This window comes from Oreochromis niloticus, linkage group LG12 (assembly GCF_001858045.2).
Source record: "Oreochromis niloticus isolate F11D_XX linkage group LG12, O_niloticus_UMD_NMBU, whole genome shotgun sequence".
Taxonomy (NCBI): Eukaryota; Metazoa; Chordata; class Actinopteri; order Cichliformes; family Cichlidae; genus Oreochromis; species Oreochromis niloticus.
Genome location: NC_031977.2, coordinates 20,532,556 through 20,556,493, shown reverse-complemented (window position 1 = coordinate 20,556,493; position 23,938 = coordinate 20,532,556). Strand labels below are relative to the sequence as shown.

General features: G+C 37.9%; 1 protein-coding gene across 7 annotated transcripts in view; it reads left to right on the top strand.

Moving 5' to 3' along the window:
* The window catches only part of pdlim5a (PDZ and LIM domain 5a), a 64,912-nt gene that overhangs the window by 7,458 nt on the left and 33,516 nt on the right, over positions 1–23,938 (top strand). For all 7 annotated transcript variants that reach the window (XM_019366035.2, XM_013271893.3, XM_013271892.3 and 4 more), the window contains exon 3: positions 13,097–13,248. In XM_019366035.2, coding sequence (XP_019221580.1) covers positions 13,097–13,248 — 152 coding nt within the window. The remainder of the gene's footprint in view (positions 1–13,096; positions 13,249–23,938) is intronic.

Sequence of the window (23,938 nt, the reverse complement as noted above, 5' to 3'; positions counted from 1 at the left end):
TCAAGCTTCTGTTCTGATGTGCTACACTGTGCAGTGCCCTCAAACACACACATGTAGTGCATTTACGCACACAAAAGTCACACAAAAGTCACCAAAACTGGCAGGGTACAGACTTACAGCAACATGAGCCTGATGATGAATGGCTTACTAGGTTCTGTGCCAATCCCCTTTGGGGCCATTCTGGGTTGCCATGTTTGTGTTATTACTTTGGATGTGATACTTTTCCCACTAACTGAAGCCATGTGAATTTTTTAACCACGGTTTTGCGTGTGTATGTGTGTGTGTGTGTCTGAGAGTGCAGGCATGGACACAAAATGTTGGAAGACACTGTATGTAACTGAAAGGAAAAAACTGAAAGAATCAAGAAATAGAACATACAAATAGAAACAGACATCTTGTAAAATAGCAGCATTTTAAATTGTAAATATAATCTTGTATGAAATTAGTTCTTTTGTGTGGAGTTGGAGTTAAAAAATAATGCATAATGCATTGCAAACGCTGTATTCCAAAGAAACTGAAAGAAAAGATGAAGAAACTGTGATGCTGACATTGATTATTGAAGACTTGAAAATATGCAAGCAATAATTGACAACCCCCTTTGACCTTTACTCCAACATCACAGTGAAAGTTGTGTGATTTAACAATTTAAGATGCCTTGCCAGCTTGTTTTGTTATTTTCCTTCTTTTTAGATTGCTTAGATGTTGAGATTTCCTTAAAAAAGTGTGAAACAACTATTGTCTGAATCCTACAAATACCAATAAATCTTAAAAGATTTGAGAATACTCAAACTGACTCAAGTGGGCTCCTTATTTAGCTTTGTGTCTCTAAAAGCAGATAAATGCAGATTAGCAGAGATGAGATAGAGATGGGGGGTGGGGTATGTGAGGTGGTATTCAGTGCATGTAAATAATGCTACGCACAGTATACACAGGCTGAACTTGAAGAAGTGATGACAGGCAGTCAAACATATGTCACTCAGCAGGTCATCTATCTACATGTGCTTGTCTGACCCTTTGATTTGTATCATGCCTCTCTATAACTTCCTGTTTGTTTTTCTCTCTTGTTATTTGAATCTATGCGCTTCCTAATTCACTTTGTTAGATGTTCTTATGTAACACGTATCTGACTCGACGTGGACATACAGTTTGTAGTCATTAGTTTTAGAATCCATGAAACTCTTAATCTAATCAGCTCTGTTAAACTGGGTCTATGACGATAAGGGCAGATGCTTCTGACCGCCTATTACTGACACATAAACATGTATACCAGTGCACACACATACTACTCTCTGCCAGTCTAACCATAGAGTTGGTTCTGAGAGGAGACCACAGAGTATGGGTTATTAGAGAATCCTGCGCAACTGCCAGACCACAGTTACTCTTGCAGCTGCTGTTGCTAAGCTCTATAAGCATGTGAATATACAGTTTGTTTAATTTATGGCACTCTGTAGATGTAAAAAGTACCAGTATTCAATAGTACCACCATTGCATCATGGCATGTATGTCTTGAGGTTTCTGCCCATTAGCTATTGTTTATGCAACTTGTCTTCACATCTTCTTATACCCTTTTTTTTTCTTTTGTAGTGTTTAAAATCTGTTTTATAAGGGGCTGAGACTGATGGTGCTGCTCTGCTAAAGACCAGTAAAACACTTTACAATGGCTTCCCTTTTTGACATGTCTGGAGATTGCGAGAAGGAGGTTTAGATACATGCAGAAAGCGTGAAAAACATGGGTTGCAGCATATTCCTCAAGTACATTTATGTGTAGCGTGCTGCACCTTTCCAATATTATTTATTTTCTAAATAATTGGCATACACTGTAATGCACAACTGGGCAGTATAAGCCTTATTTACAGTGTTGCTAATACGAATGCTTATCCTGTTATTTGAAATGGATTTCAGTAAGAGTGAAGGGTTGAGCCCACCGAGTATCTGTTTATATGCTTAAAGAGAGTAATGGAAGCTGTATCATTATGGTTACATGCCTGTTTATATAAGAACTGGACTACCTTGCTCTTTTGTATAGCAAACATTTGGATTTAGATATCTAATAGATAACTTGCTGAAAGGATTTTGGAGAAAATAGCTTATGGAAAATCTCAAGCAAACCCAATTAAACCCTTTTACTGGGAAATCCATTTACTTCTTTTATTGATGCGAAGAGACAGAAATACCCACCAACGGTACTATTCCCAGTTAAATTTACAACTCAGTGAATAAATATTTAAACCTTTCTGAGGGTAGTCCATTTACAGAATCCACTGCTAAAATAATTTAAGGGAAAGCAACCCAGGGGAGGAGATGCATTAAGCCTCTAAGAATAGATACATCATCTCACAGGTCTGCCCTCACAAACACACCCACTTAACAGGAAGACTGGTCACAGAGCTGTACCCCTATTTTAGGCTGTACTCACTGATTTTGTGGTGTCACAAAGACACAACAAATACAGAAGCAATGCTAGGATAGATTTTCCCTCCTTTTTTGTGAACACAATTTATACAGCAGTGTATTGTGTGTCGATTATCTCATTTTTATATTGTATTTTTTTAGCAGAGTCTTCTTCTTTCCTGCACATTAGTGTGAAATGACTGGCAGTGTGTGTATGGCATCTTTGTGTATATGCACTAGATAAACATAACAATCTGAAGAGTCTATAGTACTGGCAAAACTCTACAAGGTGTAATATACTTGGTTTATTTATCATCATTTGTGCCAAATATATATATATATATGTATATGTATGTTAGAAATATGTAACTGTATATGCCTGGTCTAACAGAGTGCATCCTTCTATCATAATGCTTAAATAGCGGGATTCTAGTTGTACAGTGAGTACATCAAAATGAGTAGACAGCCAGTCTATAATAAAACCTTTTCATGGAAGAATGCAGTTCCTGGAATTGAATCAGTGATGGCTGCCTCCTGCTTCCCTAGAGATGCTTTTCAACAGGCGGTGATAACAACTGACCACAGGGATGGGTCTATTTCAAAGACGTTTTAGTTCTATACATAGTTTCTGTCTTTCTTCCCTTCCTCCTATTCCTGATTTAATGTCTTCCTCCTACAGAACTTGTTCGTAAACTCACATCATCACCAGGGGCCTGCACTATGGAGAAAGTTCAACATACCCAAGGTGTATTTTTGTTACCAAACTGAACTGCCCTGGCTGATAAAGCAGAGCTGCAAATCTATATATAAGCATATTTATCTATCCATTGACATGAAAGTCAAACTGAATCAAAAATTTCTTACAAAAAAACTATTATTCTGAGCAAATGTGATAAATGGTAACTACAAAAAGATTTAAACAACACAAATATTGGAGTAAAAGCCAAGATGGAAAGTTGGCAAAAAGATGGTGATTGTGTAAACACTTAAGTTATTAAGACATAGCATTATCGAGAAACCTATCAGTTAATCACAATAAAACCAGTATTTTTATGTGATATAAAAGTGTAATGTCACAATATCAATGTTATATGAAGTATACATATGGTGTTGCACACCTCAGTGATGATTTAGTAAAAAGTGAGCTACTTTAACAACTTCCAGTAAAGCAGAGAATTTGCAACAAATGGAGGAAAATTGTGCTAAACCACTTGGGGAAGAAAACACACAGTTGAGAACAACCAAGCTATGCATGGTGGCAGTTTGGGATATGTGACCTAAAAGTAAACAAATGACTCAACTGAGCATCGATGGAGCACTTGCTAGTTAGACTCTAAAATGATAGAAAAAGCAAAACAATGGATGGAAATTACAGATTGCTTTACATGATGGTAAATAAAAGATTTAAGCAGTTGGTGGGGGGAAAAAAACACCCAAGACACAACATCCCAGGTGGAAAATATTTTTCAGTTTCACTTTTATTATGTGACAATAACATAACAACATAATAATAATAATAATAAGTCTTCATGAGCCTGAAGAGTTATTATTATTATTGTTATTATTATTATTAATGATAATAATAATAATAATAAAATATTAAGCAGTTATGTTATACTTTAGCTTCAAATTTCCAGGGGAAGCACCACCTAGGCTACTTTTTTGCTTACATTTGACTTATGCTGGGTCACTATAATGATGCTACTAGCATCTTGTAGCAGTAGAGTCACAATTAGATAATCTGTAGCTCATTGGTAAAGAAGACTGGGAAGGAATCTCCATTTACTTACTTAGAAAGACAGCTATCTGCAAGCTGCAACCATCAATAAATAAGATGTTATTTAGTATTTTTTATGTAGCATTGGAAGTAAAAGACAGTGTGTGACAGTTTTAGCTTCATCCTTGCAGCTCCAACCTTGGCAGTGTTAAAAACTCCCAGGAGCCAGCATAGAACAATGAGGTAAGCTTTGAAAAACCCCAGGTTGAAACTGAAGTTACCTCGGTCTTTCCAAGCCTCACAAGCCTCTGGTCTTAACCCTGTAATGCTGAGATTTCTCATCTTAATCTTTCATACCAAACTTCACGAGCCTGTTGACAGCTCCTCCAAACGACTTAATAATGCTGAAATCTGTCTTAATCAAAACAATTCCCATGCTTCCCTCTGTGTATCTTAGCTAAATAGTCCCAGAGCCAGAATCAACAACTTATCATTTCCCCTCCATAAATCAGTCTGTCAGTATGTATGTGTTTGGGTGTGAGTTGGAAAATGCTATATTTGAAAACTGTTACACATTTGACTTTTCTGTAGTCCCAGCAGTGTGAGAATTAATCTTACTCTCATTAAAATTCATGAAATTTTATGTTTCCTGTCAATATTTGGCATTTGCTTATCGTGGCTTTTTATGATGTCACCAGTTATGATGTCACTTGTACCACATGCTTATATGCGTTTCATGTCATGTTTAGAAAATATGCTCATCGTTCTTCTATGTTAGGATATTTGAATCTATTGCTGACCTTACAATAACATTTCTGACTTCACCAGTAATGGATTAACTTATTTCTTTGCCATGAAGTGGTAATGTATTACAATTTTTTTTCAAAACACTTTAATATTGCAAACAATAGACTGTTTAATAGACTAAAAGAAGACTTTTATGAGCCCTTAGAACAGCACAGCCAAATCATAACACACTGCAGTGAATCCACACAATGAAGGGACTAGAATAACCCATTGTAAAGTGTGGCTATAATGTGTTTTCCACAGTAGCTGCTAAACCCGTCATGTCTCCTTTGCCTTCCTCTCAGGATACTGACCACCTGACTGGATCATGTTTATTCAGATTAATATTGGTTGACTGTAAAGATTGACAGAAATAAAACTGAAATTGTTCTGGGTAATAAGTTCAAAAGAAGCAAAAGAAAACATCTGGTGTAACAGCAGTAGCTGTCTGTTCTCTTTGGCTTTTGTTAAGCTTTGCTTGGACAATGTACTGGGAACCTAGACCCTTAGTCTTTTCCTACATAGATTTATAGACTTGTTCTGCATGTCTTAGTGTACAAACACAATCTAAAGGTTAATATATTATACACTAAGCTGATCTGATGTTTTTCTGAGAAAAGAGTTATGTCCCAAAGCACCAACTCTGTCTCTCTTTGTGATTCATGTTACTTCCTAGTGCCTGATTCCCTCTTAATGACATGTGCGGCTGTGATTCTTGAAGCTCATGGGCTACCAAACAAGACGTCTCTATTCCCAGAACCCAGTTGATGCACACAACAATAAATGTTTTCCCAGATTTTATCAGATGTTGACTGTAGCAAACATATTAAACAAAATATATCTGTTATCCAAAATCAAGGTTTTTAGATTAATTGCAAAATAGCTAAAGAAGGGCCTCTTAACTATGAAATTTATATGGGACTAAATAAATCCACGCCTGGGTTCATATAGCTCACTTCCTGCCCTGTCAATGTCCTTTCTGCCATGACAGTCTTCCTAATGAGGCTGGTTGTAAAAGCTAGCTTATTCATGACTGGTTTAGCAAAGTGCAGCTTTATATTATATGGTTTTCATGGGTTCATAAATCCTCACTTCATTCCATGTAAATGTCCCCTAATATTTACAATGAAATTGATAAATATGACATATTTAATGCTTTCCAAGGAAGAATATTGTGTCCCACTGCTTGGGTTTTCCTGGTGTGTACAGTTTTTTTTAGCCTTACTCGTCTACTTCTACTAATTTTTTCACCCAGTTTACTTAAAAAGATATATCTTTTGGAGCTGTTGATCTGTCATATGTTGGATTGATCTATTAAACTATGTTGATGCAAGTGAAAACCCAGCTGGTATTTTGTTTATGTGAATAATTGGTACGGTGGGCCTGAGAGGTCAAACCCACATTTTTCTATTTGCTTTTCTTCAGTTCCAGTCTCTCTGACCTCTTAGAGCCACTGGGCCATTACAAATTTCGGGGATCTACAGATGGCACTAAAGCACCAGTGTAAAACAAACCAATTTTTGCATTCTTTTAAGTACGAGCAAAGTCATGCTACAGTTGTAATTATGATAAAAACCTATAACAGTTTAATAATTTGGCTTCCACTTTTCTGTACACAACCAAATCAAAAGAACACAGGTGAATTTTAATAATACTCATGAACCCACATCAGTCAGCTTGTGCTAAATAGGGACACTGATTAATTGCAAGCACGACAGACCTCATATCCAAAGCTTGATATTTATTTATGTATAATGTGTTTTGTGGGTTTTGCCAGTGTGGCTGCACTACAGTTCGGTGGGAACTCAATCTGATATAACCTTGTCTATTCTACTTCTACTTGCAATTTTATAGTCTAATATTTGTGTGAAATATTCATACTTAATTCATTTTCAGGGGGTTATGTTGATGCTTATAGTAATGTGTATATTTCTATAGTTCAGTGATGTTGTGGCTTTAGATTCTTTTATCCGTCGCAATTTTCAGTGACTCGACTTCTAACCCCAGTGAGTGAGTTTGCCAGCACCAGACTGCAGCCAAATCAAGTCGAACCTAATACTCGTAACAGCTGACAAAGACCAGTGGATTTTGTCAGATGAATACCAGATTCCTTTTTATAAAATTTCAAGATCCTGCTGACAAACCTACATGATTTACTTTATTCAGGGCCATAAACTGTGAATGAAACACTGCCTCACAGTTTACTACGTGTTACTGATTGGGCCATACAAGTAGGCTGACATGATGGCTGACCTTGCACTTTATTAATCTTCCTCTTTCTTTGTGTAAACCTCTCTCTGTTTCTGTTTATGTGAATCTCTCATGGAGATATCTGTTGCTATTACTCAGTCTGACTGCTCTTCACTTTTCTTGTGCTTAACAAACTTTTTCATTATTATTTTTCCTGTTTTCTGTGTTGTTAGATTCATATTTTTTGAAGGGTACAGTGTTTCGTTCACTGCAGTATAATGCATACTAAAAAATAAATTAATCAAATAATTTTTATATATTTAATTTTAGGAAAAATTCCAGCAGGAAAAATTATTAGCAATGCAACACATGCAAGTTTATGATTTGACTGGATGCCATAAGCTGAGGATATCCTGTTCCAAGTGAATTAAAACAATTAACTAAAGAAAGAGCAAACAGAAGCTGAATGTTAGCATTTATTGAGAAAATTGGAGAATTGAAAATACCTTGGTAGTAGTGCCTAAGTAGATTTCTGCAAATGTTGGTACAGTGGCATTTAAAGGAACATAACTGGCTGTAGAGTAATAGAAAAACTAGGATTTTAAGTTGTGCTGCTAAGTATTAGCAGAGAGTAGAGTGAATACTAAGCACTGATTCTTTTTGTTTTCATGCAGAAGTCTGATATAAACAGGCAGTGAAAATTAAAAGATCTTCTTGACGTGGTAACACAACTAATCAAACTCTTGTTGCCCTTATACTTTTGTTGGAGGATATGCCAAACTTGCTGCTAAGTGGACTTTATGCACAAAAATATAAAAAAACAAACATACTGTCTCAACATGTGGTAATAAATATTGATAATAAATAAGTGGACATCAATAAAATAAAGAACTTTTAAAAACCCTTCAGTAAAAAATATATAGAGTGAAGGGTAATTTCTTGTCATGACATTAGTAAAAGATAACATAAGTTCCAGTACTGAAGCAGCAAAATTGAACTAAAATAGGTCAGTACTGAAGGCTTCCATATGGAAGCAGCTTTGTGTATGTTCGAGTTACAGAGTATTTGTGTCTCAAGCCCTCAGAGAGTGTGATGCGAACCATCTGCCTGTCATCTTTGTCACTACTTGTGCTGAAAGCAGGCATTGTTCAAAGCACTCAAAATGGTCAGTGTATGCTCAAAGCAGACAATGTTGCGGCACTCCAGTAAGCTTTTATTGCTATGTGTTGAAACCAGATTTTTTTAAGCACTTAAATCAGACAGCATATGTGTTGAAACCTGACATCGCTGGAAGCATAAGAGCAAGTTCGTAGGAGATGGCTTTTAGACACGGCATGTGTGTTTCTCATTGTTTTGGAACAGCGATGACACAAGTACTGACCCCTTTGCTTTTGCATGAATATTTAGTAAGGCAGCTGGATTTCACACACACAGTGCAAAGTCTTGAGCTGCCTCTCATTTCTTTATACTTTGCTAGGAAAATAGCAGCAACTTATTGAATCATGTTCAAAAATACCAATGTTTAACAGAGAAAACCCCAACAATCAGATGAGCCCCACAAGTAAGCACTTTAGCGACAGTGGGAAGAAAAAGCTCCCTTTTAAAAGGAAGAAACCTCTGGCAGAACCAGGCTCAAGGAGGGGCTGCCAACTGCTGTGACTGGTTGGGGGTGAGGAGAAGAAGACAGGACAAAGATACACCGTGGAAGAGAGCCAGAGATTAATAATAACTAATTAAATGTAAAGTGGTGTTTAAATACATGAGTGAAAAAAGATGAGTGAAGAAGAAACACCCATTATGGGAGCATCCCAGCAATGTAGGCCAATTGCAGCTTAATTAAGGGAGGACTCTGGGTCACCTGATCCAGCCCTAGCTATATGCTTTATCAAAAAGGAAAGTTTTAAGCCTAATCTTGAAAGTAGAGATAGTGTCTGTGTCCTGAATTGGCAGCTTCTTCCACAGAAGGGGGCCCTGGAAGCTAAAGAGTTCTTCCCATTTTACTCATGGTTTTCCAGTCTTATTGAAGGACATTCAAAGATCTATTGGCTGCCTTTTGTTACTTTCTCTATCAAGATGACCCCACACTGCTTTGTTATTGTTCATGTTGGGCTCTGGGGAGGCCAGTCCAATTCAGTTCAATTGTATTTATATAGTGCCAAACCAAAACAGCAGTCGCCTCGATCCATCACTAATAGTGTTCCACTGTGTGTTTCCACTGATGATGGTTTGATGCAGACACATCTCTCAGGTCCTGTCAGGTCATTGCTGGTTTTTTTCACGTACAGTATTTTTCTGACTATAAGGCGCACTTAAAATCCTTTAATTTTCTCAAAAAATCAACAGCGCGCCTTTTATTCTGGTGCGCCTTACAGTCCGAATAATACTGTACTCTTTATCTCCTGTAGATGGCTCTTTTTAGACCTGTCAATTCTTTTGTTCTCCACTTGTCCATGTCCACAGTTTCTTCAGTTTTTTTAAGGACACACTGCACACCATGCCAAGAAACACATGGAAGTTTGAAGTTTTGTGCTAGTAGTTTTTTTTATATCTGTCAAACTGTGTTGTCTTGACATTTTTCACAGATTCAAATAAAAAAATTCCAACAAATTATGTGTTTTTTAAACAGGCTGCAAGTAATAAAGTTCCTGAAGATATCATTTAAAAGTGGTTCTTTCCTAAGTTGTCTATTATAAGTAGACACAAGACTGGTTCATTCCTTGAGTAGGTCCCTGAATGCTTGAATGATTCATAGGTCAGTGTTATATTTAACAAAAATAAAGAAAAAAATCCTCTGAAAAACAGGAACAAGGTAGGGCTGAAAATGAGTGAAAAAATCAGCCAATGTCCAAAGAAAAACCTTAAGACCTTAAAAAAGTCTGGAGAACTATTGCTCAAGACCAATTTTAAAAAAACTACAAGAAAGTCTGGCTCTTTGGAATCAACAAGTAATGAGGGGTGACTTTTGCACAATAGTGTCTGTTGATTTGAAGAAAAACAAAAAACGCTTAAAGGCAAATTCTTTTTGCCACTTGAACTACGAGGGTTTCCACACCACCCTAAATACGTAGACATGGAGTAAAAAAACAAATATGTTTATAAATAATATAAAACACAGCTAAGTGTTATGGAACTTTTACAGTTCTGTAACAGCCTCTCCCATAGCCGCTGACATCAGTGGCTCAATCTTTGGGCCAAACAGAAAAAAAAAAGTCACTGGCACTGCTGTTGCCAGCTGTTTTGCACTTTTTATGGTGGATAAAGCATTTGTACTGGTTTCTTAGAGAAAAGATTATAGAAAGCACATTTCAAGTTTTCAGCATTCCCTGTCAACTGAAGCATTGTTCCTTTTGACATTGGTGTAATGCATGTGTGTGTCATATTTGTGTTAGATCTGAAGTGTTGAAGCTGCTGTTTTCTGTCATGACCAAAGCAACAGAGCCATAAATCAAATAACCTGGCAGTCTCCAAGTATTTGACTTGTTGCATAGATAGATTATTTGGATTTCTGTGTCTGATTTTCTTGGATGCGTTTCACTTTCTTTGATATAAACATTGAGACGACTTTGAGCTTTGAAAGGTTTTTTTCGTATTAATTTCAAACAAATGTTTGCCTTTGGAAAAGGATTTCTTACCAGTACAAATAATTGCTTCAGACATGTGGATTTAAGACATACATGACAAATTCATACAAGCGAAATAAATAATCTTCACAAAAAATCTTTACTGTTTATGGAGTAGCTTTAAAATCAATTCAAGGCGATTGTATGGAAACAGGTTACTTTTACTCTGAAAGAAACAGAGCAGTGTTTTGTGTCTGTATGTGGAGAGGGAATTTATGTGGGTAGGGGGGGAGGACCTGAGCACTAATTGGGGAAAACATATAATAGCACATTTTGTGGTGAGCATTTGGGCCATAACAGTGCCAGAGTGGTTAGCTGGAACACACCCCTGGAAATGGGTCAAAACATGCAGCATAATATCTACTCGGTGGCATTTTCTTCTTTTCCTTCTCTTTCTCCCTTCCTTGCCATCCATACCATTTTAATCAATGTTATGTCAATCCCTCATTATGCTCTTCTTCCTGCCCTCTGTGCTAGAGAGCGGTGCTGAGTGATGTTGCGTGTGTTGAGCTAATATGACTATAAAAGGTTGGGGCCACAGAGCCTTAACGCTAATCCGGGTGCAGAGCCTCTTTTATTAGCCCTGCTTGTGTCTGTCTGTATTTGTGTGTGTGCTTGTGTGTCTGTGAGAGAGTGAGAGACAAAGATAAAGGCAAAGGAAACACAGTTAAACCCATATTACACTGTCCCATCCTTGACTGTCATTCTACACTTGAAGTGAGATATAGTCAGGGAGCAGGAGACACATTTGTTTTTAACAATCTTCTACAAAAGTGTGCTTTTTTGTGTGTGCTGTTAGGGAAGTGGTCTGTGCGGTGTCAAAAGAAACAAATGACCTCACTCCACTTTGGACACACTCAGAGTCTCTATGTGACCAAGAATGGACAGAACTACATCTGCAAGGTGTTGCTAACACTATTCAGTCCCATATAATTAACAACAGAACTTACAAAAAGCTAGTCGCTTAATTTAGTTGCTTAGAAATAAATATTTCATCAATATTTTTATGTAAATTGTGAATTGAACATTTTTTAAGTACCTTCACGCTCAGTTTGTAGAAAATGTTTTGGTCAGAAAAGCAGGAATTTTCAAAAATCATCATATACAATGTTTCATTGCTAATAGAAAATATTAGATTGTTCATTTTCCATGAGTGTGTGAAAGTACATTTAAGTTCATCTGTCCCTCCTGTTTCAGTATGTACACTCTCTTACATAACAGCACATAACACATAATTTGAAATGTATCAGAAAGGAACAGGCAGCACTGTGCACAGTCCATGAAGAATCAAGAATGCATAATTAGACACTCAACCAAATGATCTGATTATATTTTCATGTGGCGTTAAGCTCATTTGTGTGCATGCTAAATTCTTAGCTTGCTTACAAAATATGCACCTGTGTATGTTGAAACCCATTTGAACAGCAGAACCGGTATTCAGTACCAGATCGTTGTTTTTTTGGTTTTCTGCTTGAATCTGTTTCAAATTAACCAACTTCCTCCAGAGCGGAGTGATTAAAGACTGTTTACATATTTAAGGTTTAGCTTGAAGATGAAGGAATACACTGAAACATGGAGACAAGAAACGTGTATGTAAATTTTATGATGCGTGTAAAGTGAGAAATGTCTGGCTAATAATTACTGTTTCCTCAAAGCCCATTAAAATGGTATGCGTCTACACCACGGAGCGTCCCATTATCTGTTTGTCACCTTTTTAACAACATTTTTCATGGGGGATAATTGTGTTTTTGCTTTTTACTGACACTAAATTCACTTTCCTTATCTTTATTGCACAGTAGTGCTTAAGAAAGTGTAAAATGTAGCTCCTTTTTTTGCTCAAAGAGGCAGATATCACAACATCATACCACAAACCTTTATGTTACACTGATTATGTTTGCTCTAAGCTGTAAATACCTTCTTGCATTATCAATTCGTGGCATGTTCCCAACTCACATAGCTACTGTAATGTATAGAGCAGGCATTAAAAAAAGATTGAATAAGAACAAATATCTTTAAATGATAAACAGTCACGTTCATTCTTTCTTTTTCTCAGATACACTGTGGTTGAGAACCTTTGAACTCTTTTCTCTAACAAGCTGTAAGGCCATTAAGACAGCACACAATAAAGAACACACAAAAGTAATTTAATCCTGCAGGCTTCTGCTATTAAAAACACATCAGTGAGTCTAAAGTAGACCCTCCATGATGTGGTGCAGAACCTAGGTCTTTCATTATTGTTCTCTAAATACTCATGCAATAGAAGAGATCCATAAATCCTCTGATAAACACAGGCTGAATGTGGACATCCGACATCACCTTGACCCACCGGCCAGCTCAGTAATCCCGATGTTTCCAGCGATTCATGCTGTTTGTGGTTTTTGTGTTTCTGCAGCTGACGGATGGTGGAAAGGCAGCGAAAGGTGGTATTGCTGTTGGAGACATGGTTCTTTCCATTGATGGCATCTCCACGGACGGCATGAACCACCTGGAGGCCCAGAACAAAATCAAGAACTGCACTGGCAACCTCAGCCTCACTCTGCAGAAGTAAGCAATGAGCTCACGCTCTGTGTGTCTGAAGTTGTTAAGCCAAACCCTAGCCACATCACCTTGAAATGATTTAATGTGTGAACCTGAGTGGGTAGACATTTATCACCATGACAACACAGGATCCGTGCACTCCCTTTCGGTTAGTCCCAAACAACCCAGTTCTGCATCAGATTTAAGGTCCATGCTTCCCCTTTCAACCCCAGACATCCTGCATCCAGGCAGATGTTCACTGTTGTCGTAGGAGGTAATCTTACCTCTAACACACAGCAACGCCATTAGTTCTGCCTGATCGCTTGTCCCCCGAAGGGAAGCGGGAGAGCTAAAATCACACGGAGAGCATCAACATGTGGCCCATCACCTCTTCCCCCAAGGCTTACTCCTCACTGTCTGGTGGAATCCTGTACATCGGAGCTGAATTATCTCAAGAATTTCTGTTGTAGTGTGTGTGTATCAGTGATCATAGTGCATCTCATGTGGTTCGAATTGTCTGTTTTTTGGCGGCACTTGTAGGCATATGTGTGTTTTTATTTAAGCCCAGTGAGATATTCAGGGCTTTTACACTTGTACTTTTGGATTAACGGTGAAGAGAGAAATGCTCATCTTTTTTTGTTTGTTTGTTTGGATGTTTATTTGTGCCTCTGCATCTCTGCCTCTCACTCAATCCAGATTTTACATTCCGTCCTCTCTTGGACATTTTTCTTTTTTTCATCCCTCACTTCATGTGAGCCTAACACAGCATGTCCTCTAATTTGTGTCCAAATGATGACAGACCATAGATGTTTACTTTTGGTTGAGTGGTGGAGAGCACACACACTAATATTATAAGGCTTTCCGCTTCTGAAGGTCAGCGTGCGGGCTCGCGAGTGTGCATGTGTCTCAGTGTGAGCAACAGATATTCATGATCTAGTTCTATTTTATGATGAGGGAAACAGGTCTTAGAATAACACTTGGCTAAGATGGATGGCTTGGGGCATCGCAAAGTTTTGCTGACAACGATATGGAAGCCACTGAAGCTGAAACCAAAATCATTTTGCAGGAAGCGGTAGCAGTCAGTCTATCCTCACCTTAAATTTTTTTTAGAATATATCCTCCAATCTCTCAGCAAACTGATAAAACACCACGATAGGTTTCTCACTGACTGATTTCCCTGACAGTTACATACAGATTAGTCAGGACACTGTCAGACTGGTTTTGTATAACCAACGTTCATAGCAGCAAGCAATCAAGAAGTTACTGCACCCGAGGTTAAGAGATATTCCAGCATATAACATTTTTATGGGACCACAAGTTGTTGTTGTTAGAGAGCATATTAAAACACACCATTCAGCTATTAACTACCATGCAGCTGGATCATATCGAGTATCATTAATTTTATCAGTGGTAAAAAACATGTGGCAGTATTTTATTATGAAAGCTGCGCGATTAGGGGACATCTTTGGGGACAGTTCGCTTGAGATTGACAGCAATTTGTGCCCCTTCTCCAAACTCCATTTACAATGAGAAATAAAATCAGAGTGTCTGGGTTTCTGACATTAACTGGCACTTTGATTGATGTAGTCTGAGTTCAAAATGTTTCATCCCTGGGTCAACATGTGGTCCATCTTTAACGGGTTTGCATGAATAATGGAAAGAACCAGTCTAGTCCCTTGTTTCTGTTAGCGTTTATAGGTTATCGCCCATTCGTCGTTCCTTTTTTTCCTGTTTGACCACACATTTTGATTGGCTTTGTCACTGGGTCAAAGAGCAAAAGGAATGAGAGCAGTGCGGTGATACAACAATGCATGTGGTGTCTGTACGTGTGTATTTTGAATGGGAGACTGGTTGTTATTCGTTTTCCAAATAAAGAGGTGGATGTGGAGAAGAGATGGACAGCAGATGTGTGAAGAACAAGAAGAGAAAAGCTGTAAAAGTAAAGTTGTCTCCACAAGGCTGTTAAATTGACATGAAGCTAAATATGTCCAGGCTACAATTTTTTTTTTTTTAAGGATGGCAAATTTAAAGAGCCAAATTATCCTGGCACCGACTGACCTCTTCATCCAGTAAAAAGCTGGAACAGAACTGGGATTTATTAACTGTAAATGCATGAATGCAAATACCATGGTTACCAGAGAAATCATCACACACGAACATTCATTTAGTTGTCTGTGAGACTTTCTTTATTTCTTGGGGGGAAAACATTACAGTGAAGCAAGCAGTGCCAAAATGGCAAGCAGCAGGTGCCAAAACAACATCAGTGGAAATTTCTTGCTGTTCCGTCTATCCCAGCTCAGATCAATCACTTTAAACTGATCAGAGCAAGAAAGAGTTGAGCCAGCTGGAAAAGTTCAAATGAATAACCCTGTGCATAATGTTAAAAAAAAAAAAATCCCTAGAATGAGCCACAGGTGAAAGATTAGTATTATCGGCACATTTTGATCAGTTTTTCTTGCTAAAAAGTTTATAACGTAGTGGCTTTGTACTTTGTAGAAAGACACTGACTACTGCTAAGTTCTTAAGTAAGGGTTTAACTACTAGTACTTTTGTCAATTCTTGACGTACTGAAGTTTGATGTTTTATTGTAAATGTAAATTAAGTCATACTTTGAGGTTTTCATCTCTGCACATGAAGCCGGATTATATTCAGCTGCAGCTGTGCATATCTCCCTCGGTTTGAATTCAGTTACGTTGCTGTAGGTCTGCTACCTTATCACAACGTGGGTGATCGATTCTGCAGACTTTTAAACATCAGTTAAATCTTTAATCCAATCTCTAAGAAGGTTTTTGTTTATCCTTTTATGTTTTCATGACAGACTGAAAAAATAAATTTCCCTGAGTTAGGGAATGCTGACAAAAGTGAGTATAAATCTAAAGTGTTTGTTTGTTTAAAGCTTCAGTCTTTGCCTGATTTGTTTTTCTGGTCTAGGAATGCACTTTGTATTGTTATAGGAATAACAGGTTTCAAAACACACTTTTGGTTCTCGAGCTTTGGGGCCTTGATGGCCTTTTGTTAAACAGAACCAGTGTTTTTGTTGCACTCCTGCTGAGAAAGCTTGGTAGAAACACTGAAAAGAACGAGAAAAGGATGAAAATGAGAAAACACAACACTTAAACAGAGATGGAGACGGATTCTTCATCACTGTTTACCTGAAATCTTTGCTTGCAAGTTATGACATGAATCACCTTGCATAATGTCACCAGGCGAGAATGTTGAAACGTCACTACTCCATGTTTAGATTCATATATCTCCATAAAACTATACTAGGATTTGATACGCACAGCTGTGGAAAAAAAAATGCAGCCAAGTTTCTGGGAGTTTGTTTTTCTTTTCTTTTCCTTTTTTTCAATGAATCGTTTTTTCCGTTCTTATCTTCAGCGTCAAACTGAATCCCGGTTGATGAGACCAATAAAAACACCCAATATCTTGTTTGCTAAATGGGCTGTTTTATTGTGGGGAAGACATGTGGCGCACATGTGTGCATAGCACTCACACACATACCACGCATGAACGCAAATAGACTTTCAGAGAAATGGTTGGTTAGGTTTTGGTATACTCCTCTCAATTTGCAGAGTTGCAATCTGTAAAATAGTTTCTAGAGTCTATTGGTTATGGACACAACACAACTTCGCCGATTCCTAACTGACATCTTTAAACTCCTTGTTGTGTTTGACCATCAGTCCAAAGCGGAAACATTTACTAATATTTCTAAACATTTAGAATTACAAATGATAGATGGAAGCCATATGTGGTTGTGTAACGTAGCTTTTGCATTCAAAGTGACTGAAGCACTTACAATAGGTATAGCTTATTTTTCTCTCAGCTGACTAATTTGTGGCAGCTTCATTCATGAGTCTTTCTTTAAAAGCAGGGATAGGTGCCAGAGGAAGGCATTAAAGAAGAAAAGATGGCAGAGGGAAGATATGTGGATAAAGTAGGGTAAGTTGAGGAAGGTTTAAAGAATGAACAGTAGTGCTGAACTAGTGGTTTGAATGCAGGGTGGAAGGAAAAGGTAAGACAATGAAGTTAGACTTTGTTGTTTTAGAAATTACTAAGGCAGAAGGACATTTCCTCCTTGCGTGATGGCTTTGTCCTAAAGGGGTCCCACTGGTGAAGTGTAATAAGTTTCAGCACTTAAATTCACCTCTTTAGCGATATCATTATTTTCTGCAAAGGAACACCAAAGGATTAAACTCTTCATTTCAACCAATTACCCCGTGCCTCAACAAAACCACCTTTGTATTTCACTGGTACGCACTTCGACTGCCAGTGTCTGGCTAAATGGTTTATTCCCCACAGTAAAGTCCTTTCGAAGCCCATTTGACTATTTAATGGACCCACGTTCATGTGTGTTTGAGTGTTTTTCTCTAGTAATGGCACAGTGTCAAGGCCCTGATGTGTTTGTTACCGGGGAGAAAATGAAACCCAGTTGACCTGATGTACCTACACCAACACAGGAACACACAGCAAATGATTGCATTATTTAGATCATGCAAAAAAGACAGGATTTAAAGCAGCTTTTGTGTTGTGCTAAGTTAATTTTGTTTTCTTCTTTAATCAGCATGGAGATCTCCAACTGTTGAAAGTGCCTCAAACAGGATAATTGCAGTGTTTGACAAGCCTTTTCTTTGTTGCAGAGTTTCTAAATAGTGGTGGGGTCATTACATACTTTTCTAAAAGCTCTTATGCATGAATGTAGAAGGCCACACGAAAAGACCCTAATAAGGGTTAGATAAACAAAATCAGATATGAGATTTCTTGTGTGTCTCACTATATTGCTGATGATGTGCTGTTGATGTTTTACTACAGTGGGACTGACCCCTTCCCCCACAATGCAAAAGCATGCACATAAGTCAGAAGGGGATGTTTAGCTCACCTGAACACCCTATAGTAAATTCACACTCATTTTCCATTGACAGAGAACAGCAGTGGTCTGCACACCTAATCGTCTACTCCTTCCATGCGCAGAAACCCTGCAGACAGAGTCGCACACACTCGAGCACACATACAAGCACAGAGCTCACATAAAATAAAACTCAAGCAGCTGCCTGATTTATTTTGAGCCTGGAAGTTTGGCCTGTGCTCAGGGAAGGGGTTGTGTGGGGGAAGTTTACGTAGAGCTGGGGTATATGTTTTCATTTTGTTTACGTTGTGTTCTCCGAAAAGCAGAGACACAATCCCTGCGTTGTACTGGATATGCCGATGCTTGTGCACGGCCACGTGTCTGTCCAGAAAACACAAGCAAGCACATGTGCACAGAGAACAGTGATGTGTGAAGAGAAGTTAATTGCAACTCCTAGTAGTGAAACTGATTAGTTTTAATTGCTTTTAAATGAACAGAAATACATTTCCTAACAGACCACTTTTATATCTCAATGTAATCTTAAATCTAAGAAATATGAGAAATGTGAGAGAGCATGAGTTACATAATTGGGGGGAGTATGTGTCAGTTACCTGTTAGTGGGCAACACTGATACCTTAATATAATGATGTATTGCCTGTTTTTAGCTTACACTTGAAACCCAGTATGGATGGCATACTTACTTGGAACGAACCGCCATGTAACAAGAACAGCATGTTTGAATGACTCTGGGTTTGAAGCCCAAAGACAAAATCAGATTCCTTGTTTACAAAAAGAAATGCATGGTTTTAGAAATTCCATCCATCCATTTTTTAACCACTTAACCAGTTCAGTGTCACAGGAGTGCTGGAGCCTATCCCAGCTGTCATTGGGTGGGAGGTACAAAAAATACACCGGTTAACGCAGCAACACTGACATTTGGATTGCGAAGATGTTTTGGAGCCAAAAAGGGGGCACGGATGATGTGTTTGTGTGCGAATGTCAGGAAAATAAGGCATCACCGAAGTTTCATATTGAACAGATTAAAAACATGTGAACATATAAACTCTCAGTTTGAAGTCAGAACACTGAAACAATCAATCCAAGTTCTAGATTTTTAGGTCAGATGGAAATTAAATTGAAATCAAGCACATAGTGAAGACATAACAAGAAAAGTGGGCGAGAGAGTTCAAATAATCATGGAAGGTGGTTGTTGGGTGATGCTAAGCAGCTTCTGGTGATGGTAGACATGAGCACCTAACAGCCTAATTCATGAAGATAGCACTAGGTATTCTATATGTTGCACCAATTTAAACTCAAATGCAAATATAAATAAGAGGGAGGGTTTAGTAAAAATGTATAGGAAAAAATAAAATGGAGGTCTACTGAAAAACAGTGAAAATGTGGGACATTACCGTGAGTTAGAACTTATAAGACTTGCACTGTAGCTGCAGAAATTCACAGCTCTTTACAAACCCTGTGTACTAATAGATTCTCTCTGTGCAGCTGCCATTGTCACTTATTCGCCTCTGATTATTTGCCAAAGCTACGAGTGCTAAACTAGGCTCACCTGTCTCTGTCTTTCACCGGTCTGTACTATTTGCCAAAGATCAACTAAAGCTGATGGCCATCATCCTTGGCTTGTCGTATTCACTGTTCATATCCTAATACCAGCTTCACGCACCTGTCTCTGTACGTCTTTTTTTTTATATCCTCTTATTTTTGCCAAAAAAATCCCCCCCAAAATATTAGGGGTCTGTGAATCTAGCCCCTAGATATTCCCAAGCCAAGAACACTGTGTTATGCTCATCTGTCTCTGCTTTTTTTTTTTTTACTCTCTTTTTTCATTTTTTTTTATACTATTCTTTGCTATTTGCCAAAAATATCTTACTGTAAGCCAAGCGCACTCATCCTTAGGCGAGCCAGCACTGTTGAATAATACCCAGGCAGGCAGCTGGAACAGTGTGAAAAATCATCTGGACAGACAGAAAGAGAAAAATAAGAAGCTACATATTGTATGTGCTGAGTAATTACTATAAGTGCATCTCAGGCTGCAAGACACCATGAGAACATAAACGGTGCAATCGGCAGCTTTGTTCCAAATAAAATAAACTTCTAATTATAGTTACAAATGACTCTATAATAAATTGCAATTAACATGTTTTGTAACATAATACACACTTTTCCCAGACATGATTTGTTATGTTTTCCTTCAGTTCTCACATTAAGCTTTAGGTCTAGGTACTGTTTTCAGTCTAGACTCGGCAATATAAATTCATTTTCAGGCAAAATTCTCGTTATGTATTCTGTATGTTTATGCTCATTTTATTACATAATCAGATAAAGTAATGCTCAAAAATTCTACTAAGTGTTTAGGCACATGTGCTGAAATTGATCAGATTTTATAGTGGAAAGAAGCTTAAGGAGACTCAGGTATTTGTTCAGTGAGAGCCAGGATCATATTAGAATCACTGTCATGAACAGTACTGTGCAATAGTCTTGAACCACCCTTCATTTCTTCATATTTTATATTTTATATTTTTATAACAGACATATATGGAAATACAGTATATAAGGTAAAAGTTCTAATGAACTTCAAAGTCCATATTTGGTATGACCACATTTATTCTTCAACACAGCATGAGCTCTCTTGGGTGAGCTTTCTTGTCATTTCTTTAAATAGTCTTCAGGAATAGTTCTCCAGATTTCTTGAAGGACATTCAAAGCTGCCTTTTGTTCTGTGAACACTATCCTGCAGAGCTTCAATAATGTTGAGTTCCGGGTTCTGTCGAGGCAAATTCTTGATTGATTGTATTGCACTGTGTATTTTCTATCTAGGTATTCATACTGCACTGGTAATGGGTTTGGGATCATTGTCATGCTGAAAAATGAAGCCAATTCGTATAAGACGCTTTCCAGATGTGCTTCAAAGTCTGATGATACTTTTCTGTGTTCATAATTCCCTCAATTTTGACCAAATCTCCAAGACCTCTTGCTGAAATGCAGACCTACACCATGACACAGCCTCCTCCGTGTTTTACAGATTGGTGCCAGAAAACAGTTACACCAATGTAACCATTTTCTGGCCTCTTTGACACTGATAAATGACAAATTTGGATTCTTCACTCTATAAGACCTGCTGCCACTGATTTACAGTGCAGTTCTTGTGTTGTTTGGCAGAACTCAGCCTTTTTCCCTGTTTCCCTTACTTAAGAATGGCTCCTTGACAGCCACCCTTCCACTGAGACCATTTCTGATTATCCTCAGCAAATAGTAGAGGGATCAACCAAAGGGCCAAATGTATCTTTCAGGTCTTGTGTCAGGTCTTTGCTGGATTTTTTCCTATTTCTTAAAGACGTTGCTGGCATTTTTCCTAGATTCAACTAAAGAAATGGGAACAAATTATGTATTATTGCAACACATTTCTAGTAACAGGGTAAATCGTTTCTTCATTAAATTGTCTGTTATGTTGAGTAGTCACGACACTGGCTCATCCTTTGATATAGGTGCCTTTTTGTGTTTAAATGAGTCATAGATAAGTGTTAAGTGGCTTAACAGAAGTCATTCCAATGATAAGTGGAATGGTCAGGTACAAGAGCTGGACTATAAATGAGTGAGAAAATAGCCAATGTTAGGACTATGCAAAAGTGAAAACTTTTGCATAGTCCTATAGCCTTGCACGATTTTGAGGCATTGACCTAACATCACTCCGAGAACAATGGAAGAGTTTGTGTGTGTATTTTAGGTAAAGAGCCAAAGAGAGAAAAAGCGAGAACCAGGCCAGGTAAACAGATACAGAGTATCCAAAACAAGACGAAAACAATTCAAGGAAACTAGAACCAATCTAGTAAATCCTGAATCTCTGTGAATGAATGTTTCAAAGTGATTTTGATGCACACTGATATCCATAACCCTTTCAACAGACCTAAGGCCAGATGTGGAATATGGAAAACACTTCCTGGTCCAGCTGTGGATCATTTTGATGAGCAGACAGTTCTGAATAATGTGCATAGCCCGAGCCCTGTCTCTTTAGCCTGTCTTTCTTTCTTCTATTTGATGTATTATTCCTGATTTTACTGCCTTAAAAATACTTGTGAGCTGCCAAACAGAAGAAAAGAAACTGGGAACTGCAAAGCACTAAAATCAAAAGACAAAAACATCGACTTTTTCCCTGTCTTGCTGACATTAACAGTTTGTTGTTGGCACTTTTGCAGCCTGCCTATCACTGTTGCACTGTTTATTCTTCTGATGAAAGCACTTGGAGTTGATGGACTAGTACATGTTATAAATACATTGAGACTATAGTTCAGTACTGGAAAGGTCTTGCAGGACTACTTCGCTAAAGAATGCAGCATCAGTTCAACCTGTTTGAGATCCCATAGAATCATGTGTCCTCATACAGCGTGAGCCCTGTAACATTGATCATCATCAAATCATGCTTTGACTGGGTGTGATGTATTATGCAAAGACAGCTCAGGGTGCACTTTTACTTTATAAGTAGGTTTGACAGTTTGATTTGAATAAACTCATGTTTCCTTTGGATACTGGTCTAGAGTCTCTCGCTGCTCTTTGCTTTGTGTGGTTCTTATTAAGATTGTCAGCTACATAGACACAATGATAAATGTTAAATAGACCTGTTAGTATTACAGTATTACGTTACCATAATTGCAGCATTTAGAAAAGTATTTCTACCATCATAAATACAGGTGCTCATCTTTCTATTAAACTGATACTATGATGACATTTATAGTTAGAAGAAGATGGAAAAGGGAGGTGCTGAAAAGATGGTGACTGCGAGTTGTGCGAACAGTTTTACAGGACTATTTCGGGACTCAGATGATAACTGATCCAGCTACTAGAGGCGAAGCTGTGTGCAGTATTTGCCTCAAGAAAGTTCAGCTGACCGATGTCTCACCAGGTGTTGTCATTGCCTGATTTCAGAAATAACAGTCAACTTATTCTCTGTGAAAGGAGGGTGCTTATTATCGTATATACACACATGCTACAGTTATGGATGTTCCTCCAACTAATGCTCTGGTGAATTAAACAGAAATGTAAATATAGGTTAATGAAAGTAAGCAGACATTTCAAATGTAGATAAAGTTAGCATCAGTAGTCTTCTCTCCTCGCAGGTTAGGATCCACATGACAATATATTAAAAAAAAACAGCAAAACCTTCCCCCACCTTTTGCATAGCTATCAGACTCCAGCAGCACAAGAGTATTAAAGGCTTTAATACGGTCTTGTAAAAAAAGGCTTAATATTTCAAAATTCTATAATCTAACTTTATTTATTTTTTAATTGTTCATTTATTAATTTATTTCTAACATTCAAACAATTGGATACCACTGCCATCTGACATCTGTGTCATGCCTTGTTGGTGGGTCCTGATGAGAGACATGAATAGATCCTGGTGACCCTTAATCTCTGCTGCTGAACAGTTGTCTGTGTAACACAAAGACAGAGGGTCAAAGTTGGCTGGTGTAATGTTCTTGCAACCAAAGATAGCTGTAAGCGCCAACAATTACATGACCCCCTATGAGCAAGCGCTTTGGCAACAGTGGGAAGAAAAAATGATAGATAGATAATTAAGTTATTATGTTGAACAGTCTCTGGTCCCTGTTCTGAACAGTGTTGTACAGTATACTCAGAGGGTTAGTAAAATCTCACAGTGCCTTTAATTCCAAATGTTAACGTTCCTAACCACAAAGACTTCCTTCACCAGCAGCTCAGCTTTTAGGTTTTTACAACTATCTTTATAACTGAATAAAATGTGAAGGTATAAAATATGACCCAAAGTCAAGTCATTAGCAGGAAGAATAGGCATTAGAAACTTAGCATGCTGGGATGTGTAGGAGGAAGGAATAAATGGGT